This window comes from Nomascus leucogenys, chromosome X (assembly GCF_006542625.1).
Source record: "Nomascus leucogenys isolate Asia chromosome X, Asia_NLE_v1, whole genome shotgun sequence".
NCBI classification, from domain to species: domain Eukaryota; kingdom Metazoa; phylum Chordata; class Mammalia; order Primates; family Hylobatidae; genus Nomascus; species Nomascus leucogenys.
Genome location: NC_044406.1, coordinates 93832462 through 93848108, shown reverse-complemented (window position 1 = coordinate 93848108; position 15647 = coordinate 93832462). Strand labels below are relative to the sequence as shown.

General features: G+C 34.8%; 1 protein-coding gene across 1 annotated transcript in view; it reads left to right on the top strand.

The window, feature by feature from the left end:
• NUP62CL (nucleoporin 62 C-terminal like) overlaps window positions 1–15647 on the top strand; it is an 80189-nt gene that overhangs the window by 51862 nt on the left and 12680 nt on the right. The window contains exon 8 of the mRNA XM_003262161.2: window positions 3939–4005. Coding sequence (XP_003262209.1) covers window positions 3939–3963 — 25 coding nt within the window. The 3' untranslated portion in view covers window positions 3964–4005. The remainder of the gene's footprint in view (window positions 1–3938; window positions 4006–15647) is intronic.

Here is a 15647-nt window from a genome sequence, read left to right as displayed (position 1 = left end):
TAATTGAATACCCTTTATTTCCTTCTCCTGCCTGATTGCCCTGGCCAGAACTTCCAACACTATGTTGAATAGGAGTGGTGAGAGAGGGCATCCCTGAAACTATTCCAATCAACAGAAAAAGAGGGAATCCTCCCTAATTGACTCTTTCAATCTTTATACACATTAAGGTTGAAAAGTCCTCTGGCCACTTTAATTCTCATAAACATATTTCTTGACTGGGTCGTGTGTGTGTGTGTGTGTGTGTGTGTGGTTTGGGTGGAAATCTGGAGAATTTAAGCAACTAACTTGTGAACTTAGCAGGTTTGTCTATCTTTGATTATTGTGAAGCTCATTTCTCAAAACATCTTTTTTGCCTGATGAGGTATATTTATATGAGGTTTTATTTTGAAAATTTGTGTATTCAAGATCATTGAAGACATCTCAGCATTTATTGAATATTGCCAAACCCTAAATAACTTCTCTTTTGTATGTAAATGTCCTATAGGTGTATTTTGACACCTTAAAGGATTCCTTTGCTCTACAGATCCCCAGGGTATTCACCTAGAGGATAAATAGGTGAAGGTAAAAATGGCAAGGTAGATAAAAGTCTTCTCATTTGGAGTCTTTTTAGAATATGGTAATAATAAGGTCACAAATGCTGCATCCATGAAAATATATCAGTAGTCATAACTGAGCTCCACTGAAAAGATAGGGGAATTAGGGCAAATCTAATTGGCAGTGTCATGTTTATATGTCAATAACAATAGGTAGTGGAGAAAACACTTTTTGTTAATCCCTTTATTTTACTTGCCTTTTCAGTTACAGATTAGCAGAAAGTATAGATGCTCAGCTGAAATAAATGGCCCAAGATCTCAAGGACGTTGTTAATCACCTGAATACATTTGAAAGTTCTCCTACACTACTGATCCGGTGTGTTTACTGCTTTGTGTACTTAGACAACCAAGATTTAGTATGAAATTAGCATACAGACAGGTATGGTGGCTCATGCCTATAACCCCAGCACTTTGGTAGGCCAAGGCAAGAGAATTGCTTTAGGCCAAGAGTTTGAGACCAGCCTGGGCAACATAGTGAGACCCTGTCTCTATAAAAAATGAAAAAATCTATCTGGGCATGGTGGTACATACCTATAGTCCTACCTACTCTGGAGGCTGTGGTGAGAGGATCACTTGAGCCCAGGAGTTGAAAGCTGCAGTGAGCTTTGCTTGCACCACTGTGCTCTAGCCTGGGTGACAGAGTGAGATCCTGTCTCTAAAAAGAAATTAGCATTCTGTGATTCCTTTAAGCTAGTCCCTTTCTTCCATCTTCTATAGTGTTTCTTCCTGCTTCTAGAGATATGAAGCCCCTTGGGTGTGGTTAGTGGAGCAGGAAACATCTAGAGGCAGAAAAGTTGTGAGTTTTTTGTGGTTATTCCCAGGAAGGTGAAAATATTACTCTTTCCTAAGTTGTCATGGTTTTCTCCCTTATTCTTCACATAACTAAGTATGTACCTGTATTTATTTTTCTGTTCGCTTATTAGCCAGTTCGTTCTTCTTTTTACATATTTGTTTACATACTCATATAAGTGTTAGTAGGTATGCTTGTGTCTGTTAAACACAACCAGGCAATCCTTAATTTATGATTAGATTGTATTTTAAAATTTGTTCGGTTGACTATTTGAGACTTTACATTTTTCTATAGAAACTTGGTGAAATATGGTTATTAGGTTTACACCTGCCCCCATAGAATGCTACTTAGCTCATAATAAATGTATTATGTCAGTGGAATTACACCTGAGGCTCCAATTAAAGTTAAGGTGCTGTGAGTTAATTTGGCAGTAAGAAAGAATTGTTTTTTTTTTCTTTCTCTATACTCTGATTAAACAGCTTATTTCCTGTACCTTTCCCTGTTGTCTTAGCAGCTAAATGGAGTCCTCCTTTTCCTGCTCCCACTCTGTGGCAGTAGTAGTAAGAGGGATCTCCCATTGTGGGAGCTCCCATTGTGCTTCCTATCAGTTAATCATAATCAGGAGTGAGGCCAGGATCGGGTAGGTGAAGATGAATGACATATATGTAAGTGGTGATTATTCTTTAGTAAGCTCTTTGTTCAATTATATACAGACAGTTCTTTATCTACATACACATTATCATTTTTTAAATTATAAAGATACAGTGTGTTATAGCTGAGAAAGTATTAGAATTTTGTTTAAGTCATTTAATCTCTCTGGGTCTTGGCTCCTTCTTTTGCAAAATGTCAAGGATAGACTAAATGATCTTTAAGTCCCTTCCGGCTATAAAAATTATGCCATTCTGTACTTTGGGTGAATCTAAAGTTGAACAAAGACAAATATAAATTAGTCTGAAATTATTCATGCTACCATGTCCCTGTGTTCACACAGATGATCAAGAGTTTACAAAATACAGATTTTCTCTTAATGAAATATTAGATTACCATTGTAATTCCAAAATTTAAGATTGTTTTGTTGTAATAGAATTTTGGTGCATAGGTAAATATATGCAGATTTAGACACTCAGCAGAGTTTATTTCTAGTTTCTCTGTGTTGAATTAATATAAGTGGAGTGTTCTCAATCAAGTAAGTGAAAGGAGACTATAATTCTGTCTTTGTCCATTTTCTCTACTTAGCCCTGGATTGTTTTATTTTATTTTAGTAGTGGGTAGTAAATGGTTTGAGTCTTTTTGTTTTCCTGGCAGGGGTGATTGGGATGTTTGAGTCAATTAAAGGGTAATTGCTGTTTGATTGCAGAATAAAAGAAGAAAGAGATCACTGACAGCTCTTTTTGCAGATAGCATAAATCCTTGGACAAGAAACGGGAAAAACATTTTCTGAACAACAATATTCCTGTAGATAATTTATTGTAACCTGATTAACAAAGCTTTATTACTCTGGGTCATATACTAGGGTAGAAAAATAGGAGCTATGTGTTCCAGTATTCACGGTGATGAGATTTATCTATTTTTATTCCCCCTTTTTTTGTGAGCGGCAATGGGAAAGACCACCTAATGTCTAAAAGTTTTATTCAGTAAGTTCATATTATGCACTGTGTTATTCAGTCACATTTTCTTACAAAATCCATAAGGAAAATTAAGTCATCTGTATTACCAGTACCCTGATAATATACTGGTGTATTTCTTTCTAGTCTTTTTTGCTATGCTGCTAAAAATACTTCTTTTGTTTTAAAGAGTACTGGAAACTATATAACTTTTTGTATTCTATCTTCGCTTAATATTCTTTCATGGTCTTTCCCAAAAATTTTAACCATTCTTTGAAAACATGAGTTTTAATGGTACTATAATGTTTCATCAGGGTTGACTTTACCATAATATATTTAATCATTTTTTGATTGGTAGAGATATTGTTTCCAATCTTTAGCCAATATAAAATAGTCCAGTAATCACCACTTATATTTAGATTTGATTATCTACTCAGGATAGCGGAAATAGAATATACTGACTGAGTCAAAAGGTATGAATATTTTAAAGCTTGTGATATGTATCATAAAAATTTACATTTTGAAAGGTTGGGTCAATTTATATTACTGTTGGCTATATATGAATGTACCTGTTTTTCCCACACACTCGATAACTGAGTAAGACCATTTTTTAAAAATTGCTGATTTGGTTGACAAATGGTGCTATTTTTAATTTTTTATTTGAATTCATTGTCTTGTGAAATGTATCTTAATATTCTTTATACTGTGGTAGTCAGTTTCTTATTGAATTATAGGTATCCAATTCCTGATAGTTACAAATAATTAAATTGAACCAATATATAAAGATAATGAACATTGCAAATATGAATTAGCAAAAATAAATTAGTATTTAGTAGTTCTCAGTCCATTTTTTACCAAAAGAAATTAAAAGTCACTTCCTAATGTCAATTTCTTATGTTTATTTACCACCTCAGAATAATCATAATATAAAAGTCTTATATGTATTTTTAGCTCCACCAGATCTGCAGAATTCTGAATGCCCATATGGACTCCCTGCAGTGGATTGATTGGAATTCAGGTGGGAGTTTGCTTGTATGCCACTCTGTGTATTTATTGCAAGTAGAAAACGTGATACATGTCAGTTGTATGCTCCATGACCAAACTCATGTAAAAGCTGTTGTATGGGTGTTGCTTAATGCACAGTATGTGTATTATAGTTCTGAAAAACTGTAATTCCTTATTTTTTTAAATGAAGTACACATAGGATAAACTAGAAATTAATGAAAATAGAGGATGGATAGGAATGGGGCACATAGAATTGGGATAGAAGCAAGACTTCTATGAATATGCCTTTTTATACAGTTTTGACTCAGGGGCCATATAAATGTTTTACATACCAAAAAATTAGAATTAAGTCAAAAATAACGAGAAGGAAGACAAATACTAAAATTAAATACATACTGAAACTAAACAAACCTACATAACTAATTTATAACAATTGCCCAGTTCAGATAACTTTTGAACATAGTGTTCTTGATGATGCATCCTTCTAGGATGTCATCTTAAGGAAATAAGGAACATCAAGGAAATTTTAAACTTTCTCTTAATAGGTTTATTATTAGTTTCAGAATTATAATACCAGTATTACTACCATTTTGTATATATTGAGAAATAAAGCATATTAGTGATAACAGAAGTCAAGATTTTCATTGAAAGTCAAAGAGATACAAGTTATTTTTCCTCTTCTTTTCTATTTGCATTATAAATTTGAATTTAAGATATCAGTAATGAATTCCTGATCCTTTGTTCTATACACAGAAATGGCCTAGAAGCAATGACAGACATACCCCAGTGGCAATGAGCACACCTAGAACCTAGATCTTGGTTTCTAAATGCCATTCACACTAAAAGGAACCAAGTCTTCTTGGGGAGCTGTCTAATCTCATGCCTCAGGCTGGGAAAGTACAGAGTGAGCTTGAGACTTCTTGTGCAAGAAAGCAGTCATTGTTCAGTGACTAATAAGGTTATATCAGCCACAAGATTGTGCTTGAAGGGACTCCCACTGGCCACATTAGGATGGTTTGAACATCAAAAAGAATAGTAGTAGTAACGGATTATAATAGACTGAGGGAAAATAAAATCTCATGAATCTATAATGATACTCCAAAAAAAGGAGGTACAGGAGAAAGTCTACAGAAGCATGCCAGCTAATTATTAAAAGAAGGAATGATAAAATTAGAAAACTACTATTAATAAAACTTTCAACAGAACACTTTCATTAAGCTCACTCTCATCTTGAACACCTGCCTCATTCGTAAAATGTTCAAACTGTCATTTCTTAGCAGAAAAATATGTTAGCAGAAAATGGACCAAATACAGTCTGTAAGTTGCTGAGTTAATTTTTTCAAAACAGTTTTATTGAGGCATAATTTCCATACCATAAAGTTCACCCATTTTAATTGTACACTTCAATGAGGAAAAGAGCCATTTTGCAACCCCAGCACAATAATGGATTCAGGCAAGGATCATCAATGAATGCTAAAACCATTGAGTTTAAGATCGTTGGAGAACAGGATATTTATGTGGTGTCAAAAATATCACTCCATAGATTACTGAATAATTACAAAGGACAAAATGTGCTTTTACAACAGCTATCTAACATGTACCACTTTAATGAAGTGATCAAACTTGGCCTCTCGAATAGTAGGTTAACTGGACTTTATGTGCCTCTTGATCTGACATGATAAGAAGTATACAATATCATTTATGTAGTAGTCTTATCAAAAATGTTTAAGTTGAATCTAATCATAAGAAAATAATCAGATATTCCACATGTGAGATGTTCTGAAAGATGATGTAGTATTCTTACCCAAAATGTTTAACTTGAATCTAATCTCAAGAAAATAATCAGACATCTTATGTGTGAGACATTCTGAAAGACAATTGGCTTGGACTCTTCAAAAAGTTCGTTATGAGAAAAAAAATTCGAAACAAGCAAACAAAAATAAGTGGATAGTCTTAGATTAAAAGAGGCATAACATTCAAGTCTGCCGTGTTAACCTTGATTAGGTACTGATCAAAACTAAAAAGATATTGTTTAGAATATTGGGGGATTGAATATGGACTGTATATTAAATGATATTAAGGAATTGTTTATTTTACTAGATGTGATAGTTATTGATTATGTAGGAAAAGATCCTTATTCTTAGAAGATTCAGGCTATGTTATTTAGAGAATTCTCATGTCTGTGGTTTACTTTCAGCAAAAATTTGCAAAGAGGAAGATTTAGCAATTTGTGGCAAAATGTTAACAGTGGGTTAATCTAGGTAAAAGGCATACAAGTGTGTGGTTTTTACTATTCTCTCAACTTTCCTATAGACTTAAAAATTGGGGGGTGGAAATCATTTTTATAGACTTTGCCTGAATATGGGATATAATGAAGCCTAAGGAATTAAGACAAATGGGAGCTAGTTAACCAGAGTTACTACTTTTAAAGACGTGACCTTAAAATAATACAAATTTTATTATTTGGCATTCTAGATTTTTCATTTTCTGCATTAATAGAGGTCATCAACCATGAACTTCTTCAGCTTCTTTCCCTTCCAGCCATACCTATATCATCATTCATCTTTACTTCCTTCTCTCCTATGTTAAGGAAAAAATTCTATCCATTTTGAAACTATTTTAAATTATCAGAGGGAGCTTAAATTCTATATCGCTTTATTATTTTTTAAAACTGCCTGATGGAGAGAGTTTCTAAGTCAGACAGATACGGGTTCAAGTCAAGGCATTACCACTTAATTGCTGTGTGACCTTAATTGTTACATAATCTCTCTGAGTCTGTATCTTCGTTTTTAAAATGAGGGATAATATCTATCTTTTAGGGGTTTTGTAAGGATTAAAAGAAGCAATGTCAGTAAATGGTAGTGGCAGAACTGGTTACTGATTATCAGAATTTACTATGTTTATGAGGTCAGGTAAGAGAAAAGAAGGGTCATGTGATTCAAAAGGTAGCTATTAAATTGGATCTAGAGAAAGTAGTTCCAGGTAGTTTATCACCAAAAACCACTTACCTAGACAAGTTATAAGAACTGCTGAGATGTGAGAGTGTCAGTAACTAGAAAACACTCAGGAATGAGATTAAACAATGCTTGACTTAGTTGTCTTCCTGTCGCATGTTTTTCTACAGTGATCAGTGCCTCTCGGGTAGAGTTGAGGAAGGTGTCAAAAAGTAATTTGGGCTGTAGAGAAAAATTATAGTGATTTTTTTCTCTTGGCAGGGATTCTCTTTGTCATAAATGAAATCTCAAGGCTTGCAGCCAGTGTTTCCTTAATAAAATTAAGATTGTTAGCATTGAAAGGGACTTACTTTATTTAAATGGAGAAACTGTGGCTGAGAGAGGTTGAATGACTTCTTTAAGAACACACAGCTAATTAATGGCAGAGCTAGGACCAGGATCCAGACTTCCTTACTCTCAGAATGGTGTTCTTTCTTCTGGTATGCTCTTAAAACAATTGTAATGAAGGATCACTAAATATAAAACAAATCTTAGTCATGTACCTAATAGTAGAGGACAAAGGTTATCAAAGTATGATAGTACTTTGGATAGGTTATAAGTTCTAGGTATCTGGGGAAAGTTCTAAGTCAACACAGATAAAAAGAATAAAACAATGAAGAGTAATGATTACTTGGAGTTACTTTTTTGCTAAAAATTCATTTGAGCTGGAGAGGCGATGAGATTTCATATTGGTTCTCAACTGAGACAAAGGAGGCCATGAAAAAGAATGAGAAAAAAAGCGTGGTATTTCTTGACTCTGTGGGCTCCTTTTTGCCATTCCCACCTGAGGAGCCTTTCTTTTTCATATCAGGAAATGACAAGATGAAGAAATTGAGAGTGGCAGGGTTTAATTATGCTGTCTTAAGAGAGGTTGTTTTTTGTTATTTTATTTTGTTTTTTAGTAGTTAATTGGATCATGTATGCTGAAATGATCTGTGGACTGAAAAGTTTTAAGAGTAAGCTCAATGAATCCATTTATTTCTACTCAAATAATAGTTATAGAAAAAGTAATAGATGTGTTATTTTAACAATACAAATATTATAGTTTTTTACTAAAGAGAAATCTTCAACTTGTATATAATCAAATCTTTATTTTAAAAGGATTCTGGGAAATGTTTTGATAATTTAATATCTTTAATTTTAATACACATTTTTTTCCATCATAAAACATGACAACTGTTGCACTAAGAAGATCATATATTTAACTAAAAAGTTGGCTCTTTAAAAGTGATTTGGAGGCTGGGCACTGTCTCTCATGCCTGCAATCCCAGCACTTCAGGAGGCCAAGGTGGATGGATTGCTTGAGCTCAGAGATTCAAAACCAGCCTGGGCAACAAAGTGAGACCTCATCTCTTAAAAAAAAAATAGCTGGTTGTGGTAGCACACACCTGTGGTTTCAGCTACTTGGGAGACTGAGGTAGGAGGTTTGAGCTTGGGAGTTCGAGGCTTCAGTGAGCCATGATTGCATCACTACACCCCAGCCTCGGTGACAGTGAGACTGTGTCTAAAAAAAAAGCGTGATTTGGAAATGAAATATTGTACTTTAAATATGTTAAAATATGACATAAAAGTCCAGTCAACTTTTCAATATCCATGAATAAGTTACAGAGAACCAGGCCCCTTTCTTTCTCTAACTTATGTGATGGGTTAGATAAGTGATGGGACTGAACTAGAAAGGTGTCAAAGTACTAGATAATTTAATTAAGGAGTGTCTGAACATGTGTAGGTAATGACCAATTTTTACATTTGATATTTCCCTCCTTTGTTTAACATTAACTATGCCTTTTTTTCTCCCGATCAGTCTAGATAATTGGGAATTAGTAGTAACTATAGTCAAATACCAGTTTCTACTCTTGTTATTCTCTTTGTAAAAATTTACAACATTATTTTGAGGTTGACTTGATGGCAATGCTGCAGTCACATATCTGTCTTCTGAGTTGGTAGTCATTGAAACTGCAGCAACTCCAGTTCTTCTGGGACCACTTATGACAGAGTTGGCAATCCATCTGAGCCAATTTGTTACTAGTTTTAAGTATATGGTGCTACTTCTCTCTTAGAGAGGCGACATGGGGTGAGGGATAGGCATTTTCTGTTTCTTCATATACCAAACCATAATCATGTCTGGTAATATTTATCCAACACCCCAATAAAGGAATGGGCAATGGAAAAATCTTATACTTGTAATTATTTGAAAGTTCACTGAGTATTTTCATGGCATTTTACTTCTTTCATAAAGTATCCCAAAGCTTCAAGACTAAAATATATTTCATCCATAATTATTGCAATCTCTTAAGGAATAGAACTGCATAATTATTTAATAGCTGCTCACAACATTTAGCCTGCTATTTAGGGCAGAGTTACTCCTTAGAGTAACTATAAGCACCATAGGGATTTTGTAATATTTCCAAAATACAATCCCATTAGTACTAAGCTGAATGGCTATGAACACCTTATTTTTTTATGTAAAACATTCTTAGTTGCCGCTCATGATTTGACTAACTCTTGCATAAAATGTCATAGGATCATTTTAGAGAAGTAGTTTTGTGTGATATGTAATAATCATACTTCATATTTTCCCAGTGTTAATATTTATTGTCTGAGGGTATTGCTTTAAATTAGATTTTTTGGAGTTGGATTTTTTTAATAAGCTTTGGTCCAGACAAGAAAGATTTTTTAAAAATACATATATATGTATTTTTTGAGACAGGGCCTCACTCTGTCACCCAGGCTGGAGTGCAGTAGCATGATCTCGGCTCACTGCAACCTCTGCTTTCCAGTTCAAGTGATTCTCCTGCCTCACAGCCTCCCAAGTAGCTGGGACTACAGGCACGCACCACTATACCCGGCTAATTTTTGTATTTTTTGGTAGAGACAGGGTTTCATGGTGTTGGCCAGGCTGGTCTCGAACTCTTGGCTTCAAGTGATCTACCGCCTTGGCCTCCCAAAGTGTGAGGATTACAAGCATGAGCCACCACACTCGGCCTAAAAATATTTTTATTAATTACTTTCATCCCTCCCTCTCATATCTGAAGAGTATCAGATGCTGAGATGCCAAAAGATGCCTTTGAATTCCAATTAAAGTGCCTTCTTCCTGTTTCGTGTTCTAGAATAGAATCTGATTTACTGAGCAAGGTTGTTTCATTTACTTCCTCTTTTTCTTTAATTCTTTGGGAAATCTTGGTGGCATTGGTTGATTGGTGAGGTCATCTCTTGTGTTCTTGAGTATAATGTTCCACTTCACATACTTGAAAAGCAAATGCCCTTGTTCTGTCAGAGACGCGGCAGCAACACAAAGACATCTCTGTTTGTGAGGTTCACTTTTAGCGTCTCTTAACCTCAACAGAAACACTTGGTTGTTCCCAGTGCAGTTAATTGAAAGGTATTTTATGTCTTTCCACTGTTTATTAGCCACTTGCTCATCTTTGTTCCTCTTTACAGACAAAATAGATTTGTTGTCACACCTTTGTCTCTTGATTCTAAAGAACTTCTTGTAGGTTTGATTAGGGTACTAAAATTAGAATTGAGCAAGTATTCAGCTCCTGTTAGGAAAGCACGTGTATGTGATGGTTAACATTCTCAGAGCTCCACTTCCCAAACTTCCTTTTCTATATGTAAATCCAGATTTGAAATACACTCAATACATCTGCAAAATTAGATTTCTCACTAATCCTACTTATGTACATTTTGTGCCCAAGTGAATTTCCTTAAGCTGGAGAGACTCCTCAGATGAAATATGTAACATAATTTAAATCACTTCCAAATAGCAGAATATATATTGTTTGTGAGAAGGACGGCTTTTTCTCCAAAGTAATTTTATTTATGTTACTGACCAAAAAACAAACATAGTACACTGGAGTCTTACTCTAATGCTTTTTTGGGGGCCCATCTCAATGGCCACCTCATGGATAAGATAAACTGATGGTATTTCACCAATTAAACTTTGCCAGATGGGATTCAGATAGGCCAGCCACATTCTAAGCACTTCAGTGTTTGAAGGGACAACCAATAGTATTTGCTGCAGTGCCAGTTATTAGCTCAGCATAATACTTTTTATTAAAAAGTTTCACAGCATTTGGCAAACAGGTGCACTGTAACAGAAAAAGCACTGTTATATGGGAATCTAAAGATACAGGTCATGGTAGAAATTCATTAGCTTTGGCCTTTGAGAGGTAACTTAACCTTCTTGAGTTTTTAATTATTTGTTCCATCCCAGGGTATTGTGGGAATCAAATAGGGTAATATATATTGGCATTTTGAAAACTGAGTGCTATATAATTGGAAGATGTTCTTTTAGATGCCAGTTGAAACAGCACAGTAGTTGTGACTCTAAATACAAAGCATCTACTATATGCCAAGTCATTGTGTATCTCAGTGTAGGAGGTATAAATATTAATGGCACCTCTGCCTTGAACAGATACAAAGTGAGGGAGTAGGGGTATGGTAAAGGAGGAAGAACATAATATTCAGTTGATTTCCTAGAAAATGTAGAATTTGAAATGAGACTTGAATAAGTAATAATTTGAACAGAATGACTGAATAAAGACCACTTAAGATATAATAATTCTACTACCTTTTTCTCCTCTGCCTCCATGAATTCAGGATGCTTTCACCATCTTTTCTTTTTACACTCTTCCTTGAAATCTATTTTTTATTAATTTTGTGTGAAGGGCAGTGCTACACACAAGCAGAATGTCTTGTCACCACCTTAATATATCAGTGGCAAGACCAGTATGTGCATTCTCATGGCAGAAATGGAGCTTTGTACATTTCTGTAAATACTCTTTCTCCCATCAGACATACTTAGCACTAAGAATTCAGGTACATTTATTCTGAGTGTAACTTTGATTTTAATAAACTGGGTATCTTAAAAGAAGCTATGAGTAGTGAAAAGACAGTATTCTCTCTCTTTCATCCTCTTCCCTCTCCCCTCTCCCTGTATCCTTCCCTTCCTCTGTTTCTGAATGAGAAATAAACCCTAATTATGGCAAGCCCCTAGGATTTCAAGATTGCTTTTAAACAGCCTAACTAACAACCTAACTAACATAGAAGGTAGATTGGACAATAACTGAAACCTAAAAATGTGGCACTGGCTTAGCAGGCAGGCAACAATTAGGAAACATACGGTGAAGGCTGAAAAGGTGGCCAGCCATATTAAGCAGTTAGAACAGATTTGGTAAAACTGTTGCCTCCCTAACATAAATTGGGGGTCATATTATATGGCTACTGAGCTGGCAGTTGTAGGAAAAGAGGTTGGGAATCAAAACTTATTTGTGTGTGTTGGTCTTTTTTTAATTGAAGTTTCTATTGAGGTAGTTGTAGAATAATATAGAAGTCATGTTAATTCTTTACCTAGTTTTCCTCAGAGGCAACATCTTGCAAAACTGTAGTACAGTATTACAACTAGGATATTCACATTGATAAAATCTAATCTACTTCAGATTTCCCCAGTTTTACTTGTGTGTGTGTATTTAGTTCTGTACAGTTTTATCACATGTAGATTTGTATATCTACCACCATAGTCAAGATACAGAACAGTTTCATACCACATTTCCTCATGTTCCCCCTTTTATCATAGCATCCACTTTCCCTCCCTTCTACCAAATTCCCTTACCCACCCCTCTACCCGCATTTCCTAATTAACTCCTTGGCAACCACAAATCTATTTTCTATTTCTAAAATTTTATCATTTCAAAATATATGAATAGAGTCATACAGCATGTAACCTTTTGGGATTGGCTTTTTTCCCCCTCAGCATAATTCTCCAAAGATTCATTGTGTTTCTGTGTGTATCAATAGTTTGATTCTTTCTATTGCTGAGTAATATTCCATGGTATGGGTATACTGCAGTTGGTTTAACCATTCACCTGTTGCAGGACATCTGGGCTGTTTCCAGTTTTAGGACATTATGAATAAAACTGCTGTGAACATTTATGTACAGATTCTTTTGTGAATGTAAGTTTTCATTTCTCTGGGATAGATATCCAGGAATACAATTGCTGGATCATATGGTAGTTGTGGGTTTAGAAACTGCCACATTATTTTCCAGAGTGGCTGTACCATTTTATGTGTCCCCCAGCAGTGTATGAGTGATCCAGTTTGTCTGTGTCCTCATCAGCATTTGGTATTTTCGCTATTTTTCATTTTAGCTCTTGTAATGGAGGTGTAGTGATATCATGGCAGTTTTAAGTTGCATTTCCCTGATGAATGATGGTGCTGAACCTTTTCCTGTACTTACTTCCCATCAGTATAAACTTTTCAATGAAATGCCTGTTTGTGTCCTCTGTCCATTTTGTAATCAAATTGTTTATTTTTTACTGTTGTGTTTTGAGAATCTTCATGTGTTCTAGATGCAAGTCTTTTGTCACATATGTGGTTTGCAAATATTTTCTCGCAGTCTGTAGCCTATCCATTTTCTTAGTAGAGTTGTTCACAGAACAAAGTTTTTTAATTTTGATGCAATTCATTTGATCAGTTTTATTTTATGGATTATGTTTCTGGTGTCCAGTCTAAGAACTTTTTGCCTAGCCCCATATCCCCAAGATTTTTTCCTATATATTTTTTCTACAAGTTTTATTATTTTACATTTAAGGCTGTGACCCATTTTCATTTAATTTTTATATAAGATAGGAGGCTTAGATTAAGATTCTTCCTCTTTTTTTCCTACAAATATCCAGTTGTTCCAGCACCATTTTTGAAAAAGTATCCTTCCTCAATTAAATTGCTTTTGTGCCTTAAAAAAAAGAAACCTGTTTGACATATTTGTGTGGGTCTTTTTCTGAGGTCTCTATACTATGGGTCTATGTGTCTTTCCCCCAATGCTTTCATTACTATAGCCATACAGTAAGAAGCCTTAGTATCTGGTAGAATGATTCTTCCCACTTTATTCTTCTCTGTCAAGATTGTTTTAGTTTCCATAAAAATTTCCTGGGATTTGATAGGAATTGCATTTAACCTATAGATCAATTTGGGGAGAATTAACATCTTTACTGTATTGAGTCTCCCCATCTATGAACATATGTCCCAAAATTTATCTAGGTGTTCTTTGATTTCTTTCATGAGCATTTTGTAATTTTTATCACCCACATCACATACATGTTTTGGTTTTGTTAGATTTATACCTTAGTATTTTATTACTTTGTAGTGATTATGAATGGTATTATGTTACACAGGTTTTTGTTAGTGTAAAATCAACACAATTTTTGTGTGTTGATTTTATATATTTTGACATTGCTGAACTCACTTGTTAGTTCTAGGAGGTTTTTTTGTGTGGATTCCTTGAATTTTCCTTATAGGCAGTTATGTCATCTGCAAATAGAGTATTATTTTTTCCTTTCCAATCTGTATGTCATTTATTTCTTTTTCTTGTCTTTTGCACTGGCTAGAACTTCCAGTAGACTATGTTGAGTAGTAGTGATAAGAGCAGACATCCTTGCCTTGTTCCTGATCTTATGTGGAAAGTCTTCAGTCTTTCACCTTAAGTATGACGTTATTTGTAGATTTTTTTTTTGTAGTTGCCCTTTATCAAGTTGAGGTAATTCCCCTCTGGGAGTTTTTGTTTGTTTGTTTGTTTTACCATGAACAGGTACTGGATTTCGTCAAATTCCTTTTCTGCAGCAATTGACATAATCATGATTTTTCTTCTTTAACTCATGATATAGTGGATTACATTGAGATATAATAATTTTATTTTATTTTATGTTTTGAGACAGAGTTTCACTCTTGTGGCCCAGGCTGGAGTGCAATGGCGCAATCTCGGCTCACTGCAACCTCCACCTCTCAGGTTCAAGCGATTCTCCTGCCTCAGCCTCCCAAATAACTGGGATTACAGACATGCCACCACGCCCAGCTGATTTTGTATTTTTAGTAGAGACAGGGTTTCACCTTGTTGGTCAGACTGGTCTCGAACTCCTGACATCTGGTGATCTACCTGCCTCAGCCTCCCAAAGTGCTGGGATTACAGGCGTGAGCCACCATGCCCAGGCTACGTTGATATATTTTCAATCTTGAGTCAGCCTTACATACGTGGAATAAATTCTACTTGGTCAGGGTTTATAATTCCTTTTATACATTGCAGGATTTGGTTCGCTAGTATTTTGTTGAGGATTTTTAAATGTATGAGAGATTTTTCAAGTGTTCATGATATGTATTGGTTGGTAGTTTGGGGCATTTTTTGTTTTCTTTTCTTTTACTGTTTCTGCCAGGTTTTGGTAATAGTATAATACTGGCCTTTATTTTTTAGAAGGATTTGTGAATAATTGGTATTAATTCTTCTTTAAGTGCTTGGTAGAATTTTCCAGTAAAATTATCTGGGCCTGGATATTTTGTTTTTGAGAGCTTTTAAATTACAAATGGAATTTCTGTAATGTTTCTAGGACTATTCGGATTATCTGTTTCATCTTGGTTGAGTTCTCATAGTTCATAGTCTTTTAGGAATTGGTGCATTCCTGCTAAGTGGTTGACTTTATAAGTATAAATTTGTTGATAGGATTTCTTTTTTACCCTTTTAATGGCAGTAGGATCTGTAGTGGTATACCCTGTTTCCTGGTTTTGGTGATTTGTGTTTTCTCTATTTTGTTTTCTGTCTTGCTAGAGGTTTATTAATTTTATTGATTTTTTTTTTCAGGGTCAGCTTTTTGTCTCGATGTTTTTCTGTGATGTTTCT